This window comes from Canis aureus, chromosome 5 (assembly GCF_053574225.1).
Source record: "Canis aureus isolate CA01 chromosome 5, VMU_Caureus_v.1.0, whole genome shotgun sequence".
Taxonomy (NCBI): domain Eukaryota; kingdom Metazoa; phylum Chordata; class Mammalia; order Carnivora; family Canidae; genus Canis; species Canis aureus.
Genome location: NC_135615.1, coordinates 9,317,698 through 9,343,442, shown reverse-complemented (window position 1 = coordinate 9,343,442; position 25,745 = coordinate 9,317,698). Strand labels below are relative to the sequence as shown.

The window sequence follows — 25,745 nt, the reverse complement described above, 5'->3', positions numbered from 1 at the left end:
TAAAGTTATAGATGGTTAAATGTCGTATTAGCTACAAATGAACAATTATGCTTCATTATCACCAGTACCTTTCTGTCTTCTTTCTCTCGTTTTCTAAATTAGCCTTTAGTATTTGTATTTGCTCCTCCAAAATACGTTTGTCTTCAGTCTTTCAATAGAAAACACATCACAAAGTGAATTACATGAGTATACTGCTTCTCCATAAATCTGTGAAGTTCTATTAAATAACATGCATATTCTACTTATCAAAAATAATTTGAGGGAATTGTGAGTTACATTTACTTGCAAATCCCCATGAATTGCAAGAATTAAAGATCCCATCCTCCATGTCCTGTAAGTGATTCATTTAAAGGCAGCCAACTTTAGGCAATATTACAAAGTAATCAAAACTTACCTTCATCACTCTTCCCCCTACCAGGTATCCCTTTTCCTATATCTTGTTTTCCCTCTCTTATTGTGACTTCTCTCCATGCTCATTTTAGGCAGGAGCTCCTCCAGTTACTCTTTTTTTCCTTTTCTTTCTTTCTTTCTTTCTTTCTTTCTTTCTTTCTTTCTTTCTTTCTTTCTTTCTTTCTTTCTTTCTTTCTTTCTTTCCCAAAACTATTCTCAGGAAAGGACCTGACCAAACCAATCACATTAGAGCTTCTGTCATCCATTTCTCAGTATTGTTTATATTTCACAAGAGGACAAAATTTGGCAAAAGGAATTAATCTCTAATAGTGGAATTGTAGGCATTGAATGAATGAGAGAGATTTCTTTGGCTCCAGTTGGGATGTACCCCAGAATCAGACTCCAGTGGGAATCAGGCCCTTTGTCTCCTCAGAAGACTGACTCTCAGTGTAGCTTTCAAAGTCATTCCCACTTCTTAAGAACAGCCAGCATCAATATAAACAATAAGCATGTTAATAATAATGGTCACATTAGTCTTTATTATTATACCTTAGCCACTGATAATTTTACTTTCTTTTCTTCATGCACCGCAACTGGTTTTTCATGCCTCACCTGCCATGAAAATAAACCAAAGTAAATATAGCATTCCAAATCAATGCATACAGATGTGGTTTTCTGCAGCTTAGAGACAGGCAACTGAGCCTTAAAATATGCCAGCCATAGTCCCACAGGGGTCTTCTCTGCCTTTTCTAATTTATAAAGCCCAGTGCTTTTATACATTGCATTTGTAACTGAATAATCACAGCCCATTAAAACCAACTTTCCCACTACCATCTTTTTAAGTGCATTTCCCTGCACTTATATGTTGGCCAAATTTTACTATTATACTTTTTTAAAAAATGAAGTAGGCAGTTATCACTTAGTGAAGTAACAAATTTTAAGAAAGTTTATTTTAAATGATATAATGACTTTCCACTACTGTATCTCTCTGATAAGAACAGATGGCAGTGAGAAAGCATACTAAATATAAAAATCTGCTTGGTTAGCTACCTCTGTGTTCTTACACAAAAGACAGAAAAAGGTACTCCTTATTACTACCATTATGTCTCTGGTGGGTTCTGTGACCCCAAAGGCCCTGCATCTGTTGCCTATCTTGGTGAGGTGGGCTCTACCCAGAAGGGCTTGGAGCCCCATCTGGGAACAAGAGCTAGAGTGTTCTACAGAATAAAGTAAAAGGAACTTAGAGCTAGCTCCCCCTGAGTAATTAGAAGTAAGGACTGGGGAAAGAGAGAGAGAGAGAGAGAGAGAGAGAGAGAGAGAGAGAGAGAGAGAATGGCTGGGCAAGACCACAGACTGGAGGTGCTAATGTGTGGTGAAGCCTCAGGTGACTGGTGTCCAGGGGTGATGTCCACTATTCAATTTGAAATAGCATCTCGGTGATGTAAACTGTGCCTGTCACTTACCTTCTTCAAACTCCTCAAATTTACAGGGGTCCCGTGAGTAGTTGGGTCATTTTAGTAGAAATTGCAGAACTGTACTGAATTCAAGGTCTTATTAAACAAAGTGGGAACTGGGGTGGCAAGCAGCACATAATGAAACTCTGAAACTGACTTAGTTCGATGGAGGAGGGAGCCAGACAAAGCAACGACCACCACAAGATGCCATGGACATCTGCAGAGAACACAGGACATGCTCTCTAGGTTGCCACAAAGCATGGAATGTGCATTTGAACCAATCTTATTTATATCTGAAGGAATAGAGAGAACCTAGTGGACATCAGCTGCCACAAATAAAAATAACAAAGTTTGAAGTAACAGCCATAAAAGCTATAGTTTATTGAGTGCCTACTATATGCCAGGCACTTCACACTGTTTATTTCTGAACACTAAGCTACTGACTTCTTCATTCATATTCCATTAATTTTTTAAAAAGATTTTATGCATTTATTTGAGAGCGAGCGAGCACACGCATGCGCAAGCAGGGGGAGAGGCGGGGTGGGGAGGGAGAGGGGGAGAATTTCAAGTAGACTCAATGCTGGGCACGGAGCCCCTATTAGGGGCTCAACCCTACTACCCTGAGATCAGGACCCGGCCAAAATCAAGAGTCGGCGCTCAACTGACTGAGCCACCCAGGTGCCCCTCCTATTACTTTAGATTTTTCATGATAGATCATGCATGCATGTATTTTTTTAAATGAACTGCAAATAGCATACATAAACCTGAAACTCTCACTTCCCAGAAGCTAAGATTTGGTTTGCTCATTGTGTTTCATTTTCATTTTTCTCATCATTATTATAAATATATAACAGCCTTTTTTGATTTGGGCTTCTTCACGAATAGAGATGAAGCATTTAAAGCATTCACATTACCTTCCACCTTCTCTCTCTCCCTCACATGCCTAGGTGTTTTTTAATTTGCAAATGTTTAGCTTATATCATAGTTGCCTTTATTATCATTTCAAAATATGTCAACATCTGTATTTTGACTTAACTCCCTGCTGTGAAAAATGGGAAATTTATTTAGTCTTCTTTTCTCCCCAACACTCCTCTCTCTCAACCTCCCAGTTTTTGGAAGGAATGCTACTTTTACAATGTTAAAGTCTATAGGATTGTTCTCAAACTATAATTAAGTGCCCCAAACTTTATCTACACTGATTCTAAAAAGTGAAATGTGTTTTTGTAAATATTATTTACTATAGGACCAAGTAGTGTACTTGGCTTCATAGGGACAGAAATGTAAAACTGTAACTAAGCTTTGCCACTGAAAGGAGGCTCTTCCCAGTACTGGTCTAATGTGACAACTTTTAATTTTTGTAGCTCCCCTTACTTCTGAGTCACACTGACTTTCTCCTTCTTGTGTCCATATCATCCTGCATATTGGATTCTTTCTGTGTTTGGTTAAAGTATTTCTTGAGTAATTTCTTTTTGACAAGTTCCAAGTATAATAAACTTTCCGAGTTTTTCCATATTCAAAAATATCTTTATTTTTCTTACATACTCACTTGAGACTTCAGTTGGATATAAGAATTAGGATTCAAGAATTTTTCCTTTTGAAAACTTTGCTTTATTTTCCTGCAGCAATCAGTAATGCTGATGAGAAAAGTAGTTTCCTTGGTTTTGTTCTGTTATAGATAAAGTGTCTTCGTCACTTTTTAATTCTTAGAGACCTAAAATTTCACCAGGATGTACCTGCTATTTTCATCAATTCTAAGACATATTCTGTGTCCCACCCAGTGTTTTAACAGCTTTGAAATTGAGATGGCTTACAACTGGTGTGCACATCACAATTCAATAGGCTGCAGTTTTGCCTTGCTAGTGGTACACAAAATTAAAATGTCTTACCACCATTGGCATCTGAGATTTGATAAAGTACAATAGATACTCTGCTTTTCTTTTGAATCCTGCTCAGCACTTGATGGGCCCTTCCATCTGACTTTTAAGGTCTCTTTGCTTTAGTTTATGGAAATTTTCTTTTATTTACTTTCATTGTACCTGTCTTGCTTCCTGAAAACTCTATTAGAAAGGTATTAGACCTCTTGCTTGGATCCATCCTCCATATTTTAACTTTTCTCATAATTTCTGTCTGCCATTTTGCACTATTTTCTAAGTGACATTGTTCACTTAGTCTTCCAAATTATTTTTTAAAAAGATTTTATTTATTTATTTGAGAGAGAAAAAGAGCGAGCACACACAAGTGGTGGCAGGGGCAGAGTCCCAACCCAACGTGGGACTCAATCTCACAACCCTGAGATCATGACCAGGGCCGAAATCAATAGTCAGACACTTAACCAACTAAGCCACACAGGGCTCTTCCAGGTTATTAATTGGGTTTTCAGCTGTGTCAATTCTATTATTCAGCCATTGCTGTCTTCTTGTTGTTGTTGCTGTTATTGTTACTTCCAAGAAATTATTCCTTCCCTGAGACAGTTCCTTTCTCACAGCTGTCTGTCCTTCCTTAATGGAGAAGTTTCTCATGAATGTTTCCCAAAATATATTTATGTTAAAAATGTCTTTTAAGTTCTTGCCTGTCCCCTGAGTTAACCATTTCCTATAGAGCCAATGCTGTTTGTTCTCTTTCTTCTTTCACTCACTAAATATTTGCTGAATTCCTACTGTGTGATGGGAAACTTCTAGGAACCGAAGATACAATAAAAAGCAGAACAGGGCTGAAGTAGAAGGCACATATTTGAGATGCATTATAAAAGAGGTAGAACTTAGGGCATTCTTTGAATAAGAAGGAAACTGCTCATAATTGCTTATTTGGGCAACTAGATGGACAATGGAACCATTCACTAAGAAAAGAAAAAATAATTGGAATAGGGCAATTTTGTGTGCTAGCATTATTTTCTTATTTAATGAAAAATAATTTGGTAAGTTCAGATTCAAATACTTTGAGTTTGAGAAACCCATGGCACATTCAAATGAGGACATATAGGGACGCCTGGGTGGTTCAGTGTTTGAACGTTTGGCTTCAGCTCAGGGTGTGATCCTGGGTCCTGGGACGAAGTCCCACATCGGGCCCCCTGCAAGGAGCCTGCTTCTCCCTCTGCCTATGTCTCTGCCCCTCTCTCCGTGTCTCTCATGAGTAAATCAATAAAAATAAAAAACAAACAAAGGAGGACATATAATAGGCAACTGGGACAAGGGCTTGGAATCTGGAATTTGGGCATGGGGTTCATCCTAGAGATATAATTTGGAGTCACCAATAATTTGGCTGAAGCTGAAGACTTGGAGAAGGCCATTCATAAAGTTTAGAGAGAGAGAAAAGCAGAAGGTCTGGGATAGAAGCCTGTGTGCAGGGGTGACTGACCTGCAGTTCTGACTTATTCTTCACTGACAGGGACTTCCCAAATCTGGACTCTAACCTGCTGCTGTTACCTTAGTTCTCTAAACTCTTAACTCTCACTCCTTCAGTCCTCACAGTCCTGGAGGGCCCTATGGTGGCCTTAGAACTACCCAGATAAATATTCCTTTAATTGTTGACACACTGTCTCAAACTCCCTACAAGAAACCACCAACTACTGCTACCAACACTGTGACTCAGTCTTCTCAAAGCCCATGTGACAGGAAGCTAGACCAATAACAGCAATTTAATTAAAACAACAAAAGCCTTTGTTATTATTAGCCCTCCTTGGATTCAAAAAAGTGAGGAACATCACAGTGGCATATACACTTTTTAGAATCTTCCCAACCTATTTGTTCTCAAAGAGCACAATCCAGGGATCCCTGGGTGGCGCAGCGGTTTGGCGCCTGCCTTTGGCCCAGGGCGCGATCCTGGAGACCCGGGATCGAATCCCACGTCGGGCTCCCGGTGCATGGAGCCTGCTTCTCCCTCTGCCTATGTCTCTGCCTCTCTCTCTCTCTCTCTCTGTGACTATCATAAATAATAAATAAAAAAAAATTAAAAAAAAAAAAAGAGCACAATCCACTCGAACAGCCTCTCTTCCCCAGGCAGAAGGAGAGTGAGTTGACTGTCATTTGGTCAATAATGGACCAAGGAAATCACCTGTGTGGCTCAGTGGTTGAGAGTCTGCCTTTGGCTCAGGTCGTGATCCCAGGGTCCTGGGATCAAGTCCTGCATTGGGCTCCCCACAGGGAGCCTGCTTCTCCCTCTGCCTATGTCTCTGCCTCTCTCTGTGTGTCTGTCATGAATAAATAAATAAAATCTTAAAAAAAAAAAAAGAATTCCAAGCTTTGGAGGACACCTGACAGTAGGCCATTGGGGAAAGAATTAACCCAAATTATAAAAAGTAATCCATAAAAAGTCAGGAAAACAATTTGGTAAAACAAAATAAGTTCCCATGTAGAAAGACATTTGTATTTATTTACTTCACTATATTCAAAGTCATATCCACAACTGAAAATTTATTAAAAAGACTCTGTGTTTAAATTCAGATATAGTAAACATGAGTTTCAATTTTTCAAGGCTCCCTTTTCCTGCCTCTCATATAATGATCAACTCTGTAATAACTAAAGATAAGACTGTTGCTAAAGCATATCTTCTCTAAAGCAAATAATTATTCAATCTCTCCAAAAGACAATATTTCTACAATGACGAAGATAGCTTCTCTTTTCATTAAAAAAAAAAAAAAAACACCATATGTAGACTAGAGTGTTTGCTCTCCAGTTTAAGTTGAACTTTCAACTTTACTACAGCATGTTAGATTGAATCCTGGCTTTGTCCACATTAAACTGTCATTTTGTTTTGTCAGCTGCTGGCATTCCACTTTCTCTGGAATATGCATGCTGGTCTTTATGTGGCTACTTCATTGACAGGTGCAAAGATTGGACAGCTAAACAATACATAGAGGTGAAAATGAATGATTATATTAATATAAAAGTAGATAACTTCCAAAGTAGGAAAATGTAAATTGAATAATTATGAAAATAACCAAAAATTGTGATTAGAAAGAATTTATTATAAGTAGTTCTTGGTTTCTTTTGAATTTGTGCACATAACCAAAAAAAACCATAAAATTAAGAAATAAGGTTCATTTATAACAAAGGTTATAATGCTAGTTTGTTTTCCATTTTAAGCACTGAAACATGTTAAAAATATGTTAATCTTCTAAATTAGGAATCAATAGCCAAGGTCTATAATAACAGAACACATGCAATTATGTTTATTAATCGCCATAAGACTAACCATATTCCTGACCATATCCACTTTCTCCTTTTCTTGTCAATGAAAGAATCATTACATTCTCCTCTTTCTCATAATTTCCACAAATTTCCCTCTTCTCAAACTTTGGCCATTCTTTCTGGACTTTACTGTCTCTTTGCCTCTCGCTCCTTTAAACCATTAAATATATTACTATCAAAACAATCTTTCTAACTCACCATGAAGTAAGATAATCTTTTGTCTCTAAAATTTCATTAATCTTGACTTTTACATGAACATTTCTTTTCTTTTTACCTTCTATGTCAAGCAACTATTGTTTAAACACCAGAGTGTATCTGTGGGTCCTGGTTGGTGGTGGGGAGGGGTGAAGAGGGAGGACAAACATGTGAAGAGGGCAGAAGGAGCCTGTGTGCTGACAATTTGGAGAAAAGAGACTGGAGAATTAGGAACATTGAAATAAAATATGAGGCTGCATGCAAGCAAGCATTAATCATTGAATAAGCCAAAAGTAAAAACAAAACATTTAATGACATATATCACCAGTGAATTTTCTTCTAACAAAATTGTTAAGCTAGGGAATTCTTTTAAAAATAGGATAAGTCTTCATCTGATGTGCTCCAAGGCCCATTTGATGTGCCCCAAGGGTGCCAATTCATGTCTGCCAGGGGGCTTTCAAACATCTTGGTGGATGATGGAACTACAAAGCCCTACAGAACCCAGACTGATCTGAACTATATGCAAATCTCAAGACAAAAGTCTATGTGGGTTTGGCCTCCTCCTCTGGTTCCGTATCATCCTAGACTTTACATACACACCTTTTATCAAACTAATCTAAAAAATTTGTAACCAAAACTCTTCCATGATGGAAATGTCTTTATTAAAGATGATGAAGCCATTGTTTATAATACCAAGAGGGTAGAAACAACATCTCTGGAAGGTATTGTTAAATTGACAGAGATTAGTTAAGTAAATTATGCTACCTCCATGGAGTAAAATACTCTACACAATTGATTATATGTATTGAATGATGTTCCCATATATTTACGTGTGTGTGCAAATCTGCATCAAGATTTGTCTGAGGGCAGCCCCGGTGGCGCAGCGGTTTAGCGCCGCCTGCAGCCCAGGGTGTGATCCTGGAGACCCGGGATCAAGTCCCACATCAGGCTCCCTGCATGGTGCCTGCTTCTCCCTCTGCCTGTGTCTCTGCCTCTCTCTCTCTAGCTGTGTCTCTATGAATAAATAAATAAAATATTTAAAAAAAAGATTTGTCTGAAAACAGGACGCCTGGGTGGCTCAGTGGTTGAGCACCTGCCTTCCGCCCAGGGCATGATCTCAGAGTCCCGGGATCGAGTCCCATACCGGGCTCCCTGCATGGAGCCTGCCTCTCTCTCTCTGTCTCTCTCTGTCTCTCTCTGTCTCTCTCTCTTTCATGAATAAATAAATAAAATCTTTTAAAAAAAGATTTGTCTGAAAGGATGGTCACAAGGAGTTTTTAACAATTACCTCTGGGTGACAGGATTCTTTTTTACTTTCTTCTTTGACATTTTTAAAATACTTTTCTTTTTTTTAAGATTTTATTTACTTATTCATGAGAGACACAGAGAAAGAGGAAGAGATACAGGCAGAGGGAGAAGCAGGCTTCCTGCAAGGAGCCTGATGTGGGACTCGATCCTGGGACCCTGGAATCACAACCTGAGCCAAAGGCAGATGCTCAACCACTGAGTCACCAGGCGCCTCTTTTCTTTGACATTTCTTTACTGAGAAAATTCTGTAGAAGTATGAGTGTTTTATAAAAAAAAGATTCAGGCTTCTGGCATCCCACATAAGAAGAAAAAAAAGCCACTGCCATACTAATTACTAGAAAAACCCAGATACACTACAAAGTCACAACTTGTTTTGGACCCATTAGAAAACTGAGGTCACAACTAGGCAACATGAATTCCAAAGAGGAGCAAGACCTTCCAATGGAAGATGTGATGCATGAATAGTCTTATCTACAGCAGAAGCAGTATCATGTCAATTGCAACACAAGCAGATAAAAAAAAAATAAACTAAAATGTAAAGAACCACTGAAGAGCAAGTACAGGTTAACAGAGCAGTCTGAACTAGCTGGGGTGACATGTTAAAAGGCGGGTTCACACTCACCCTCAGCTTTTTACCTCATGTCCTACCAGAAGCTCATGAGGATAACTGAGAGCAGGGCAGGACAGTTGTTGATAGTGCAGACTTCAGGAGGGTATCAGCTCATGCTAAGAGAAAAAGTACCTTCCCTGAGACAGAAGAAAAGTCTTAAATCCCTCGAAAAAGGGAAACAAACTCTCTGGCCAATCAGACTCAAAGAACGTGATTGGTGGAGAAGTGTAAGACACCAAGTTCCACCCACTTCTCCCAGGGCATTCCTTTCTAGGAAAGAAAAACTTTCAACTGCTGGGGAGGGCAGCAAAGCTTCTTGCTTACAGAGCACAAGTGAAGACATATTCTGGTAAGGGGAAACAATTAAAGAAACATTTTTCTTCCCTGTAAGCAATTGTCCTGGGTCTTAGAGTTTAATAATACCAAGTAGAGGTTCCTACTATTGCAGAAGGGACAGGAAACTTCTGCCCAAGGCCAGTTTCAGATCAAGCAGAAGTAAACCACCGCAGGGAGGAGGGGCAAGAATCCTGAGCCATGTCCATTCAGGCTCGTGTCAATCAATTCTGGTGACATGAATCTCCCAATTCTGAGACCCAAGTACACAGCAATCCCCAAAGACTGATCTGGATTAGAACAAGAGAGGACCTTCTCTGCCTCACTTGCAGAACACCAAACAATAGCTGCCTACTACTGAGGAAGGGTAGCATCAAGAGAAAGACCTCTGTGGCACAAGTGGACAGGTTTCTGCTGAAGTTGAGGGTGCATCAGCACACGGACAAAAGTACTCTCTTTCTCTCACTCTCACTCCAAGCACGTATCCCTGCAAATGGAACATCATGACTGCTGTCAAGAAGAACCACAGCAACCACCAAACTCAACTCAGCTTCTAGCTAGACTGGCTGAACTCCTTACAATAATAATCTGATATAAGAAGATGCATGCTGTTTCCAGATGTGCATACTGTTTACTTCACTTTGTACTAGTCTATACATGATGTTTGGTATTTAATCAAAAATTATGAGGCAGACAAAAAAGCAAGGAAAAAAGAACCTATTGTCAGGAGATAAAGCAATCAACAGAATTGGATTCAAAGATGACCTAGATCTTGGAACTATCAGATGGAGAGTTTAAAATAACTATAACTAACTATAATTAAAATGTTAAAGAAGCTAGGAGAAAAGGTAAACAACATGGATGATAATAGTGAATTTCAGCAGAGAGATGAAAAAAATAGATATATACACATATATATGTAAAAAATCCAATGAAAATACTAGGAATGAAAAAGAGAACACTAAAAATCTGATGACTCATTCCTCAGATTCAATACACCTGAGGAAAATAACTAGTGAATTTGAAGGTATGAAAAAGAAATTTTCCTAACTGAAACACAAAGAGGAAAAAATAGTTCACAATTGGTGAGCAAGACATCCAAGAGTTGTGGCACAGTATCAGTCTAGCATATGTGTAATTGGAGTTGCAAGAGGAGAAGGGGGAGAGAGAATGGGGTAAACGAGATAATTGGAGATATTGTTCAGAGGTTAATCAAAGACAAACCACAAGTTCAAGAAGCTCAATCAAAGGACAGAGAGGGAATGCATTTCCAGAAGACCTGCACCTGAAAAAAAGAAGTTCTTCAGGAAGAGAGAATGTGATACCAGATGGAAATGTAGATCACTTAGATCTACATTAAGAATGAAAAGTTCCAGGGGGATGACTGAATGGCTCAGTTGGTAAAGCATGCGACTCTTGATCTCAGGGTTGTGAGTTCATGCCCCACATTGGATTTGGAGCCTACTTTAGGAAAAAAAAAGATTAAAAAATAAAAGTTCTGGGGGTCCTTGGGTGGCTCAGTGGTTTGGCACCTGCCTTCAGCCTGGGGCGTGATCCTGGTGTCCTGGGATTGAGTCCCGCACTGGGATCCCTGCATGGAGCCTGCTTCTCCCTCTGCCCATGTCTCTACCCCTCTGTGTGTATGTGTGTGTCTCTCATGAATAAATAAATAATTTTTTTTAAAAATCAAAAAATCAAAAATAAAAGCTCCAGAAATGGTATAAGTGAAAGTGTCAAATGCATTTGCATTTGACAAATCTTGCTGTGACAAATTATATCAGTTTTTTTATATGAAAACATATTAAAGTTGAAAAGGAGACATTTGAAGCAAGATGAATGGCCAGACCTGAGTTTCATAACTTTTTGGAGAGCACTTAAGAAATACTATCTTCACCACTGAGACTAACTATGCAGTAGAAAATTGCCAAAGGTTCCTAAAAATTGCAGTGACTTCTTATTGATCTCTTACCAACTGGTTATTTGGATGCTTCAGTATGAAATCTTTTTAAAATTGTTTTCCTAATACTTATTCTCCTTAGCTCTTCCAATGGTTGTATAAAAATCTGTTTATAAAAAACTGTTTATTAAAGTCTTTCTAATCTTAACATAAGTAATTAACTTAAAATATGTTTATGCCTTATTTCATGAAAACCATTAGAAATAGGGCAGCCCCGGTGGCCTAGCAGTTTAGCGCCCCCTTCAGCCCAGGGTGTGATCCTGGAGACCCGGATTGAGTCCCTCGTCAGGTTCCAGGCATGGAGCCGGCTTCTCCCTCTGCCTGTGTCTCTGCCTCTCTCTCTCTCTCTCTCTCTCTCTGCGTGTGTCTGTCATGAATAAACAAATAAAAAATCTAAAAAAAAAAAAAAGAAAACCATTAGAAATACTATGTATCTTCATCAGACTTACATTCTAGGCCATGTCCATTCAGGCTCGTGTCAATCAATTCTGGTGACATGAAGAGACCTGTGTAGCTCAGTCAGTTAAGCAGCTAACTCTTGGTTTCAGCTCAGGTCATGATCTCAGGGTCCTGACATCAAGCCCAATGTCAGGATCCATGCTCAGTGGGGAGTCTGTTTGAGGATTCTCTCTCTTCCTCTCCCTCTGCCCCTACCCCTGCTCATGTTCTCTCTCCCTCTCTCTAAAATAAATAAACAAATCTTTAAAAAAAAATTCTGGTGGCATGAAACTGAATATGGGCTCACCATATGTATACTTTTAGCCAATGGATTGATTGAACTCCATAACACTTCGTGGCATTGGTTGTAGGTAACTACTTCTTGTAGTATATTAAATTATATTATATTACATTCAGATAGCCTCATATATATATTCATATATTCAACAGAGGTATGGTTGCCACCTTGAAATTGGTGAAGAAGGTCTTCAAGCTATTTTCAGATTTTTAAAAGTCTAAATGAAAGTACCTTGATTCTCTAATAAAGTTGTATATCTTAACAATCCTTAAGAACTCTTTGGATTTGGCTGGCATTAAATCAATTCCGTGAAATATCACTGGTTATCTAAGATTGATTAGATATGCAAGGTAAGAGGGTAAGAGTAATATGTACTAAATGAATAAGTCAGGGAAAACAAATAACTTTAATTTGTTCCTTTTTTATGGACAAGCAGAGACTACAGGAATAGAAAACAAAGGGATATTAAATGAAGAAAAGTTCAAGTACCATCCTCCATGAAATTATATTCCTTCCGAAGAAAAAAAAATTGCTGTATTGTAAAATCATCCCCAGGGTGTGAGGACAAAGCTGGGACTTGTGGACACTGGGCCTCAAATGGTCAGGGCTGGAGAAACTGACAAGTTAGTAGAGTTAGATCTAAAGGGGGAGGCCAATATTCCAATGCCCAGTGTTCAGGGGCGTGCAGCTACCTCAGGCTTGGCTCTGGCCAGCATCCATACTGCAGCAGTCCTGTGGTAATAAGTTCTATGACAGAATTCATGGCACCAAGTAGCAGAATTTGTACATGCAATAAGGGCAGTTAGAATGAGCAACAATATGTCAAGAGTTCATGAGAGTAAGACCCAAGTCCAGGCAGTGTCAGGACTCTGGCTAAATGACCTAGTGTTCAAGACTGGCCTCAACTTCCAGTGGGAACTGGAGAGAAATCCACAGCTGAAACCCAAGCAAAGCAATAAAGCAACACCATGCATGGAGGGGCAAGATGGCTGCTCTGTGGGTACCTGAATGTCAAGGATGATACGTCTGTTACCATTAGGGTGGTACATGTGGTCAGGACCTAGCAACTGCCCTGCCTGAGAGTGCCTAAGGAAGAATAAAAATTGATACAGATCTCAAATTTATTTTTTTCTGGATTTCCACAATTGTATCTTAGATCCTTAATTAAGTTATATTAAAATATTATAAACTCTACAAATAAAATGCCATCACTGTTCCTCCAGAACATAACAAGAAGACAAAGCATTAAAACCCATTATGTGATCTATAGATCTATAAAGAACTTAAACTCAACACCAAAGAAACAAACAAATCCAATCATGAAATGGGCAAAATACATGAAAGAAATTTCACAGAGGAAGACATAGACATGGCCAACACGCACATGAGAAAATGCTCTGCATCACTTGCCATCAGGGAAATACAAATCAAAACTACAATGAGATACCACCTCACACCAGTGAGAATGGGGAAAATTAACAAGGCAGGAAACCACAAAGGTTCGAGAGGATGTGGAGAAAGGGGAACCCTCTTACACTGTTGGTGGGAATGTGAACTGGTGCAGCCACTCTGGAAAACTGTGTGGAGGTTCCTCAAAGGGTTAAAAATAGACCTGCCCTAGACCCAGCAATTGCACTGTTGGGGATTTACCCCAAAGATTCAGATGCAATGAAACGCCGGGACACCTGCACCCCGATGTTTCTAGCAGCAATGGCCACGATAGCCAAACTGTGGAAGGAGCCTCGGTGTCCAACGAAAGATGAATGGATAAAGAAGATGTGGTCTATGTATACAATGGAATATTCCTCAGCCATTAGAAACGACAAATACCCACCATTTGCTTAGACGTGGATGGAACTGGAGGGTATTATGCTGAGTGAAGTAAGTCAGTCGGAGAAGGACAAACACTATATGGTTTCATTCATTGGGGGAATATAAAAATAGTGAAAGGGATTAAAGGGGAAAGGAGAGAAATGAGTGGGAAATCTCAGAGAGGATGACAGAACATGAGAGACTCCTAACTCTGGGAAACGAACTAGGGGTGGTGGAAGGGGAGGAGGGCGGGGGGTGGGGGTGAATGGGTGATGGGCACTGAGGGGGGGCACTTGACGGGATGAGCACTGGGTGTTATTCTGTATGTTGGTAAATTGAACACCAATAAAAAATAAATTTATTTAAAAAAAAAAAAAAAAAGAGAGAGAGAGAGAGAAAAAAAAACCCAAAAAAACCATTATGTGGGCAGCCCGGGTAGCTCAGCGGTTTAGCACCGCCTTCAGCCCAGGGTGTGATACTGGAGACCCGGGATCAAGTCCCATGTCAGGCTCCCTGCAGGGAACCTGCTTCTCCCTCTGCCTGTGTCTTTGCCTCTCTCTGTGTCTCTCATGAATAAATAAATGAAATCTTAAAAAAAAAAAAAAAAAAACCATTATGTGGTTCTTTTTTTTAAAGCTTTATCAATATTATCTCATTAATTATTCCAATTCTCCTCGTCGTAGCCTTTCTTACCCTTGTTGAAGGAAAAGTTCTAGGCTATATACAATTCCGAAAAGGGCCCAATATTGTAGGCCCATATGGTCTTCTCCAACCCATCGCCAATGCAGTAAAACTTTTTGCAAAGAAACCCCTACGACCCCTCACATCCTCTATATCTATATCCTAGCACCCATCCTAGCCCTATCACTAGCCCTTACCATACGAATCCCCCTTCCCATACCTTATCCTTATTTATTTATTCGTGATAGAGAGAGAGAGAGAGAGAGAGAGAGAGAGGCAGAGACACAGGCAGAGGGAGAAGCAGGCTCCATGCACCGGGAGCCCGACGTGGGATTCGATCCCCGGTCTCAAGGATCGCGCCCTGGGCCAAAGGCAGGCGTCAAACCGCTGAGCCTCCCAGAGATCCCCCATCATGTGATTCTTATCTAAAAACATTTTTCCTTTGTGTAACAAAAATTGAATATGATTTTCGCTAAGATCTTTTCAGTCCCAAATATACTGAAAGTATTCAATTTATCATCGAACTACTCAGAATAAGACAATGTAGAAAGTAATAGCCACTTTCAATTGACTTCTATATATAATAAAACTCAGCTTGCCAATTTTGGAGAGCATAATCTAAAGATGAATTCATTTTAGTGGCAAATGAAAATTTTGATTTTGAAATAAAACAAGTATAGAGTATATGATTCTAATAATCCCTACATTGTAAAGCTATTTGATGAAAGATCTAGTACAATATGGAAAACTCTTTTGTGTCAACAAAGTCTCTCAAAATACAGTGAGTATCCTTTGACAGCCTCTGAAGACCATGCACATGCGCAGGATGATCCTATCTTTGGATCAAACAGCCATCCACTCTGGCCAGATCCACAATGGCAAAATGCAGGCTTTCCCATGTTGCTCTGCAGAACTCTTAACTGCCTGCCCTACCAAGCAAAGCCAAGATTAAAAAGAATGAAATAATGAAACAATGAACAGATTATATTATTTTCTTCTCTGGTGATGTTTATTTCAAGCTTCATGTGGAATTTAATCAAATAAGAGGTTTGCATAGGAGGACAACGGTCAATTTCAGAAAGAAAGATTTTTTTTTCCCCTCACCTACCTAGCCTATAATCCTATAACAATCATTCTCTATTTTATAATAATATTTTTATTAAATCACTAGCTTGCAGGGTGAATGTGATCATAATTGCAAGACTATTGCGGAAATATTTTACCTGACAATTTTTAAATGTGAAAAGAATAATGGTCTAGAGTTTTTATTGAAGTCCTCTATGCTGTACAAATTGCTTTGTAGTGAGTGAACTTTAAGGATGCGGACGTGATTGACTTTGTCCATGTCCCATTTCCCACACAGACAGTCCTAATGCTTTCTGCAGATCTAAGCACACACCATATGTTCTATCAGCATAGACCAGGTTACCCCATGGAAGCTCAGAAGTCTTCCAGGGAAGCATTTACTGGGTGCAACCTTAATTAACTAATTACCCTGGGGAGAGGGGAGGAGAGAGGTTTGCAAAAACCCCTGGGAATCCAATCTAACCTTGTTACGTGAAATTTTAGTATTTGAAATGTTTCACAGATATCAAAAAATAAACTTTACACAAAACACTGTGCAAATACAAATTTTATGTTGTGAAATCTTTCATAAATAGAAATCAAACAGCAATGTTCCTATCGTGCTTTTCAGACTGGCTAAACACTCAGTTTATCACTGTGTACTCCACTATGTGAAGCACGTGTGCAGTTCCCACCGAATGACACAGATTTCAAAAAAATAAGTATGATTAATTAGATAAGATAAATGACTGATGTAAAAAGTTCCTTCGGCGAGCTCTCTGTTTGGTCATTTGCATGCGATACATGTCGCAAAACCCTTTAAAGACAATTTTTAAGAAGTCCAGCTACGTCAATGTCATGAAAGATTTAAAAAAGAAAAAAGAGGAAAATTAAAGTCAGTGTTCATAATGCATCAAGTTAATCTGCAGTGAAGACGGTGCCGCATGGAAAGATCAGATATAAGGGGGCACTTCTATGGAAATTACTAACAATGAAAATGTATATGATAGTGTTAATGGTGACCTAGAAAAATATACTTCAGTTTTAAATGGAGTCAATTAATAGAAATATGTGCACACCAGCTTATGTCACCTCCCCCCTCCTCCGGTCTAATTTTTACTTACGGTTAAACATTAACTTCTGAGTTTCTCCAGCTGACAACACACACTGTGAGGCTTTGGCAACATCAAAATAACAATCCTATATGGTCAGAAGGGGAGACTCTGACTCTAACAGAACATCCCACTGAACTGAACACCTCTGAGAGATCCTATCAGCCCTGTCTCTCCTTTAGGATGCATCTTCTGTGACTGAGGACAAGTGGTTTTTTCTGCCCCTTGTGGCTGTGAACTTGGAAGCTCAAATTTCAGCTGGAAATCGAGAACCCTGGAGCTTTTTTAATCTGCCATTGTAGGGTTTAGTTAGGGCCTGGGGCAGCTCCCCGTGCGGCTCTGATCTTGGGGTTCTGCTGCTCGGTCCCACATACCTCCCCTGCTCTGCAGTCCTCCCGTCATCCTCTCAGAGCCTAAGACCCCAGACTCTGCCCACCCCCTCCACTCCCCACCGCCAAGGGACCTGATTTCATGGCAGCTGATGGAACCTTCTGGAACAGGGCACAGCCTCGGCCATATGCTCCCTAAGTCTGAGGCTGACACTAGAACCCCTCTCTCAGTTCGGCTGACCTGTCCCCCAGGTCAGCCGACAGCATTGCACACTCAGCCTCGGGGCTAGATTTCTTTTTGTTCGGTTTTTTGTTGTTGTTCTTTGGTGAACAAAAAACAAAAACAAAGCAAAGTAAACCCTACAAACACACACACACACACACACACACACACACACACAAATCGATAAACAAAAAACTTCCCTAAGAACTGCATTCTAAACATCTTCCTTCTAGAACCTAGGCACTGGTTGGTCATGCACCATATCCCCCCCCCCCCCAAATAACATTCTCCTCCTTTGGAAATTATGCTGGTTTCCAGTTGTCTATACTTCCTGATTGGAAGTGGAAATACTTTCAGAGGAGAATGCTTTATCTCAGCCCCTGGGGTCTACACCAGGGCCTCTCTTCTCTACCTGCTGGCTTGCTCCTCTGCTGGGGAGGAGCCATGAGCCTTGCCCAGTGGGTGGTGGGCATGAGGGGTCTGTACCTTTGCATTTGAAACAAGGATGACACAGGCAGCATGATCCTGCTCTGCTCCTCCTGCCCCAAGTGTGAGAGAGGCAGACTCTGCCCCCACAGGAGGAGGAGGAAAAACAAGGCGAGGTGCAGGAGCCAGGCAGAGGAGTATGGGAAGGGCTACATGTTGGCTCCATGTATCACCAGGGGGCTTTTAAGCTTTCTAAAAATCAACATGGAAAAAGAGTTTTGACGAATTATACAACTCACGGTGCCCACAGGCCAGATCAGTTGCTCAGAGAACTACAATTCCTGTAGCTCACAGCAGAAGCAAGGTCTCCACAGGAACATTCTAAAGGGCAGGGTCGTGTCATGCACGATGATGAGCAGAGCTTTAGCGGTGTCCACACACCAAGTCAACATTGAGTTGACCGTCAGAGAGCTACCTCTTAACATGCTCTCTTATACAGACCAGTAGTGCTGCCTCGGGTCCAGTAAAAAGCAATTCTGATTATTTGGGGAGGATGATGGGTTGGGAGAGTAACAGCATATCATTCATGCACACGTGTCTCTGGTGATGTGAGTTCATCCAGTTGTCAACTGAGAATACTATGAGAAAATGGACTATATGGCTGCATGACACTCAGGGGATTTTCAGTATGCTGATTCTTTTTCTCTTTTTTTAAGATTTTGTTTATTCATGAGAGACACATAGAGAGAGGCAGAGACACAGGCAGAGGGAGAAGCAGACTCCATCCCGCGCCCCCGAGATCATGACCCACTGAGCCACCCAAGTGCCCTTTTCAGTAAGCTAGACAGGTCCTGGGCAGTAATGAGTTAGGAATTATACACCCTAGAAAGTGCTTGGAACATGGCTTATCTGTCTTGCTAATTTAATAGAGAGCCACTGAGCCTTAGTGGCTAAGCTAAATTAAACATCAACTTGTGGATAATGGTGGCATCCTCTTGGGCAGTCAGGGGGACCCAACAAGAACACCTTGGTGTAGAGACCTCCCTGCCCAGCTCAGGCATAGAGAGTAGGGGAACCTGATGTATGAGACGGTCGGCCTTGCTGACGTTGGCCTTGAGGTCACAATAGTGCTAATACAGTAGGGGCCCTCTGTGGACGCGGGTGTCCTAGGGTGGGGTCAGAGGACTGGTTCTTACCACGGGCTGCTCTTCCTTTGCAGATTTCTTTGGTGTCTTAACTATCTTGGTCTTAACAGTCGCTACAGTGAGGGAGGGTGAGTGTGACCTTGAAATGGCTCTATTTCTGGATGGAATCCTGGGCTGTGAGGGCCACGGAGACAAAGCGGTCTCTTTCACTTTGACTGGTTTCAGGCTCTGGCACACAAAGAGAAGGGGCTTTGTTATTCTCACTTCACTCTTCAGATTCGCATCCCTTTCTTTTCCTCCCTTGAGGGGGCATTGCATGGTCAAGTTTTCAGCCCCAAAGGGCGTAGATCTGTTCCTTTGCCCAGTCCCACACTCCTTTTTTGGCCCGATTTAATGTGTAGGCTGGGTCTGTTTTTCCACACCTCCCGCTGATGCCACTGTACTAAGAAAAACCAACAGATCAGTGTTTTCTGGAAGCACCTGGAAAGGAGGGAGGGGGGTGAAGTGGCAGCTTGAGGACTGTATCTTATTTGTAGGAAGCTAGGGGAATAAAAGGTTGGAGTGAAGGGACAGGAACCCAAGGAGATAGGGTATGAACCTAACTAGGGCTTAGTGCACCAGGATGACACTTTCCCCTCTCCCTCAGCTGGGCATCCCTTCTTTGTTGGTTTATACCGTCTCATGGACCTCAGCCATTGGGATCCTGGACTCCCATCCACACTTTTAAGCATTTTCTCCTTCAAAATCAGATTTTGGAAAGTGAAAAGTCTCAGGACAGTATGTACACATTCTTCAACCCAGATGTCAGATTAGGGCATAGAATAAAAGAAGAAAAAAAAATTTAAATGCAAACCTTGCTGCCTGAGCTGTCCAACTTTTTCCTTATTTCCATGTCCTCCTTCTGTTTATTAATCTGTGAAATTGAAGGCACATATCATTTGTTATCATTTGCAAATATTTTAAAAAGGAGAATTTTTCTATTAAACTTCCTCAAGCAATGAAAGAATAGAATTATAAACCACTTAACTACTAACACTATTATGAGAACATAAATTATACTGTTGAATATGAATTAGAAGAGAAAATAAATTTGTGCCAAGAAAAAAGCAATTGAAAGAGGTGAACAGAAAGAAATAAAATTGTGTTTAAAGTCATTAGCATTTGTTCATTGTTTTAAGCATAATAAGGATTATAGAGAAACATACATTGTTTGCTTTTGTGGTAATAATTCATCTCATATTATAATGATAGCTATAAATCCCAGGTCATATAAAAGTTTTGGAGAAATTTCAGATAATTCAATAGCCAGACTTCAATAGCATAATGATGAAATTTTGATTTAAAGAGTCAATCCTAGTTTTCAGACATGAAAGGCTTTTTTCCCTTCCTAACCCCATAAGAGGCTTTTGATGATATCTATATAATTGAGATATAATCAATATATAACATTATATTAGTTTCAGGTCTACAACATAATAGTTCTAAATTTGTATATGTTGCAAAATGATGGCCACAATAAATCTAGTTAACATCCACCACCATAAATACAGTTTTTTTTTTTTTGTGATGGGAACTCTTAGCAAGATTTATTCTCTTAGCAATTTTCAAATCTATAATACAGTATTATTAAATATGGTCACTGTGTTGTACATTACATCCCCATGACTATTTATTTTATAACTGGAAATTTGTATCTTTTGATCACCTTCAGCCATTTCACCCACTTCCCAACCCACCTCTGGCAACCATCAATTCACTCTCTAAGTTCATTTTTCTGTTTTTTCTTTTTTTTCAGATTCAACATATAAGTGAGATTATACTGTATTTGTCTTTCTCCAACTTACTTCACTTCATATAATGTCCTTAAGATTCATCCATCTTGTGCACACGTCAATAATATTAAGCTGTTTTCATCATATGAATCTATGACTATTGCCAGTTATTCTAATTCTGGATAACCTTATGAAATTAAACAATGGTGAGATACACCTCTAATCATTAATCTCACTGGCATGACTATTTTAAAATTTTTCTCTCACCTACAGATAGAGCAGAATTCAACAGAAGGCAGTTCTGCCTCATGAAATCTTGAGGTCTAGGAGAATAGTAACTGAAGTCCATGAAGCATTGCATTAAGGAAGAACTGGGCAGGTGAGCTAAAAACAAGGAGAATGTACAAAGCTTGGATTTGTTTTAAATGCAGTGGGACACCAATGACAAATTTTAAGTGTGTGAGAGGGATGTGTTTGTGATATGATAATATTTACATTATGAAGTCATAATTTGGGGGGAATTATATTTCTGGTCACAGCTAAGTAACTGCTATGAAGCCAACCCTCCCACAGATGACAGCTAGACTTTTTTTTTAACTTCTGGAAAAAAAATGTTTTTAAATTACCTGAAGACAATGGCTTTTAACTTAATAGCAATGCTCAATCTGTCTGGGTGGAGCAACTGAAACTATGATGGAAAACTTGAAGCCTTTCAGGATTGCTGAAGACACTGTTAGGGCAACCATAGCTAGTGAAAGTCCCAAGGCAAGGAAATCCCAAAGAAAGCCAGACTGTGGAGCCTTCAACTTTGTGCATAAATTTTGCCCAAATCCTTAGCAGATGCCGGAATCACGCTTGGCAGTAAAGCTAATGCTCAAAGATTGAACTGAAATTTGAGCTCCCACCCACCACATGTGAGGCAGAGCTTGCAGTCTGAATCAAGTTAAGTGATTTTTTTTTTTTTAAGTAGGCTCCATACCCAACCTGAAGCTCAATGCAGGGCTTGAACTCACGACCCTGAGATCACTACTTGAGCTGAGATCAAAAGTCAGATATTTAACCTACTGAGCCACTTAGGTGTCCCTAACTGCCTGATTTTTAAAAATGACACATAATGTTCATAATGCCTGTAAAATCCCCCAAATGCTCAACATACAAATGTGTGTTGCTGATCTATGCTCACGTGAAAAGACTATTAATGTGGACTGACAGTGAGATAGGTAGCTCAAAAGTAGTGGAATGAAGTCTCTTAAGTGCTGAAGGAATGGAAAAAAGTAAAAAACTGTTAACTCGGATTTGTACTGACAGAAAATATCTTTCAAAATTGAAGGTAAGAGAAAGATACTTTCAGGTAAAGGAAAAATAGAAGGATTGTGTCACCAGGATAAACATTAAAGGAAGCTCCTCACACTGAAGAAAAATGATCCCAGGGAGAACATCCAATCTTTAAGAAGGAATTCAGAACATCAGAAATGGTCAATATGTAAGACTATTTTGTCTTAATCTTTCAAATACATATAACTGCTTAAAGCAAAAATCGTAGACATAAATACAATACATAAAACAATATTTCTATATTTTACATGAAACTGCCCTAAATTAACCTTAAGTAAACTGTAAAAGGTTATGGATGTAAATTGTAATTGCTAGAGCCACCACTAAGAGATAGGCAAAAAAGCCAAAATGATAATAAATTAAATTGGAATTCTACTATATATTAAAGGTACAGCAAGAAGAAGAAGAACAATAACAACAACAACAACAGAGGAAAGACAACAATGAAAAAATACTGATAGGACACACAAAAAGCAAATAATAAAATGGTACACTTAAAGCTAATTCTATCAATAATAACATTGAGTGTTGATAGACTGAACAGTCTAGTTAAAATGCAGAAATAGGCAGAATGTATAAAAAAGAAACACTCAATTTTTACTGTCTATAACACAAGCACTTTAACTATAAATACACAGAGAGGCTGAAAATATATGTATTGAAAAAATGCAATGCAAACATAAGAAGGCTGGAGGTACTACATTTATACCTAACATGTATAGTAGATTTCAGGATTAGAGAATCACTAGAGATAGAGTGGGACATTTTATAATGATAAAAGGATCAATTTATGAGAATACATAATAATTATAAATGCAAATGGACCTAATAGCAGAGCTTTAAAGCACATAAAGTAAAAAAATTTTTCAAAATTATATAGCCATATAAGACCGCTCTCTCAGCAACTGAAAGAACTAAACAAAAAAGTTAAAGACATATAGATGACCTAAAAAACACTATTACGGGCAACCCGGGTGGCTCAGCGGTTTAGTGCCGCCTTCAGTCCAGGGTGTGATCCTGTAGACCTGGGATCGAGTCCCGCGTTGGGCTCCCTGCATGGAGCCAGCTTCTCCCTCTGCCTGTGTCTCTGCCTCTCTCTCTCTCTCTCTGTGTCTCTCATGAATAAATAAATAAAATCTTTTTTAAAAATTAAAAAAATAAATAAAAATAAAAAACACTATTACTACCTTGATTTAATTGATAACTGCAGAATATAAATTATTTTCAAGCAGATATAGTACAGTAAATGATCCATGATACACTATATGCTTTTTGGCCATGCAATAACTGCCAACAAATGAATAAAAATTTAAATCGTACAGAGGATGTTCTTTGATTACAGTGGAATTAAACTAGAAATGAATAACATAAATATTTGTAGGAAAATCACTAAATTTATAAATTAAACAACAGAATTCTAAAACACAAGAGAAATCAGAAATTAGACAATGCTCCAAACTGAATGAAAATATAGGATATCAAAACGTGCATGGTGCTGCTTAGAGGGAGATTAATAGCTTTAAATGCCCAAATACAAATAATAAAAAGCCTGAGATCAATGATCCCAAGTTCCATCCTAAGAAGGTTAAAAAAAAAAAAAAAAAGAATACAGAGTAAGCAAAAGGTAAATAGAGGGGAGAAAAGGACAGAGATCAGAGCATATATCAATTAAATAAAAAAGAAAAAAATAGACCCAAAACTAATGTCTTGAAAAGATCAGCAAAATTAATAAAACCTCAACTAGATTGATCGAGAACATAATTTACTAAAACTGTAATAAAAGATGATTCATTATTTCAGATCCTATAGGTACTATAAGGATTATAAGAGAGTGTTATGGAAAACCTCATACTGACAAATACATAATTAAATAAAGTGAAAAAATTGAATAATACAACTTAACAAAACACAAAATGAAATAGAAAATGTGAATAGCTCTATAGCTATTAAAGAAAACAAATCCGTTATCAAAAACTTTCGCATAAAGAAAACTCTAGGTGCAGGTGCTTTCATTGGTGAAGTCTATCAAACATTTTAAAAGAAATAACAGAAATCTTTTCACTAACACCACTAAAATTGTTTTCAGAAGATAGAGAAGACATATTTCTCAAGTCATTTTATGAAGCCAACATAACTCTAACACTAAAACCCAAAAAACATGCATATACACAAAGAAAGAAAATGTAGAGATCAATGTCTCTTATGAACATAGATTCAAAAGTCCTCAACATACTACTAGTAAATTGAGTGCAATAACATATAAAATGTAAGAAAGGTCACAATAGAGGGGTTCACCTCAGAAATGCAAAATTGCTTCAATATTCACAAACCAAAGTATTTCACCATATTACAGGATAAAGGAAAAAATATATAGCCATTTCAATAGCTGCAGAAAAAAACACATTTGATAAAATTCAACAGTCATTCACAAAAGGAACTCTCAGAAAGTAGGAATAAAAGGAAATCTTCTAACCCTGATAAATGACTGCCATGAAAAATCTATAGCCAAATCACACTTAATGATAACGTAATAAAGTTTGCCCCCCTCTGAGGCGGAGAAGGTGACAAGAATGCTTCTTCTCACCACTGTTATCTAACACTGTATTGCAGGTCCTAAATATTGTTATAAACACTAAAAAGAGAAGTGCCTGGATGGCTGGGTTGGTTAAGTGCCTGCCTTTGGCTCGGGTTATAATTCCAGGGTCCTAGAATTGAACCCCACTTGGGCTGCCTGCTCAGCAGGGAGTCTGCTGGTTCCTCTCTCTCTGCCCCTCCCCCCCCCATTCGTGCTCTCTCTCTCAGGTAAATAAATTCTTTTTTTTTTTTCAGGTAAATAAAATCTTAAAAAAAAAAAAGGAAAAGAAATAAAAGGTACAAAGCTTAGAAACAAATAAGTAAAATTATCTCTATTTACAGAAGACCTGATTGCTTAACATATCAAGAATCTACATGTTGTTTACATTTTAAGGAATCTATGAAATTATTAGGTGAATCTAGCATGTTGAAGAATACAAAGTTACAATAAAATTTATTGTATTTTTATTTTTTTAAAAAAGATTTTATTTACTTATTCATGAGAGGCACAGGGGGAGAGAGGCAGAAACAGGCAGAGAGAGAGGCAGGCTCCGTGCAGGGAGTCCGACGTGGGACTCTACCCCGGGACTCCAGGACCACGCCCTGGGCCAAAGGCAGGCACTAAACCGCTGAGCCACCCAGGGATCCCTGATTGTATTTTTTATATACCAGTACCAAACAATTGGAAATAAAACTTAAGGGCAGCCCCGGTGGCGCAGCAGTTTAGGGTATGATCCTGGAGACTTGGGATCCAGTCCTGTGTCGGGCTCCCTGCATGGAGCCTGCTTCTCCCTCTGCCTGTGCCTGTGCCTGTGCCTGTGCCTCTCTCTCTCTCTCTCTCCTTGTGTCTCTCATGAATAAATAAATAAAATCTTAAAAAAAGGAAATAAAACAATTCCACTTCTAAATGCATCAAAAAAGGTAAAATATTTAGGAATAAATTTAACAAAAGATGTGCAAAAACCTCCACTGAAAATGAAAACATATTGGCAACAAAAATTAAAGAAGACCTAAATAAATAGAGATGTATACAATGCTTATGGGTTGTATGATTCAGTCTAGTAAAGTGTTCGTATGTCAATCTCCTGGAGTGTATCTGTAC

General features: G+C 39.0%; 1 protein-coding gene across 1 annotated transcript in view; it reads right to left on the bottom strand.

Annotated features, from left to right (window-relative positions):
• Positions 1 to 25,745, bottom strand: part of C5H10orf67 (chromosome 5 C10orf67 homolog) — a 194,921-nt gene that overhangs the window by 47,332 nt on the left and 121,844 nt on the right. Inside the window, exons 10-13 of the mRNA XM_077896424.1 lie at positions 19,816 to 19,875; positions 19,014 to 19,190; positions 940 to 1,002; positions 69 to 148 (exon numbers count right to left, since the gene is read on the bottom strand). Of these exons, the coding sequence (XP_077752550.1) occupies positions 69 to 148; positions 940 to 1,002; positions 19,014 to 19,190; positions 19,816 to 19,875 (380 nt within the window). The remainder of the gene's footprint in view (positions 1 to 68; positions 149 to 939; positions 1,003 to 19,013; positions 19,191 to 19,815; positions 19,876 to 25,745) is intronic.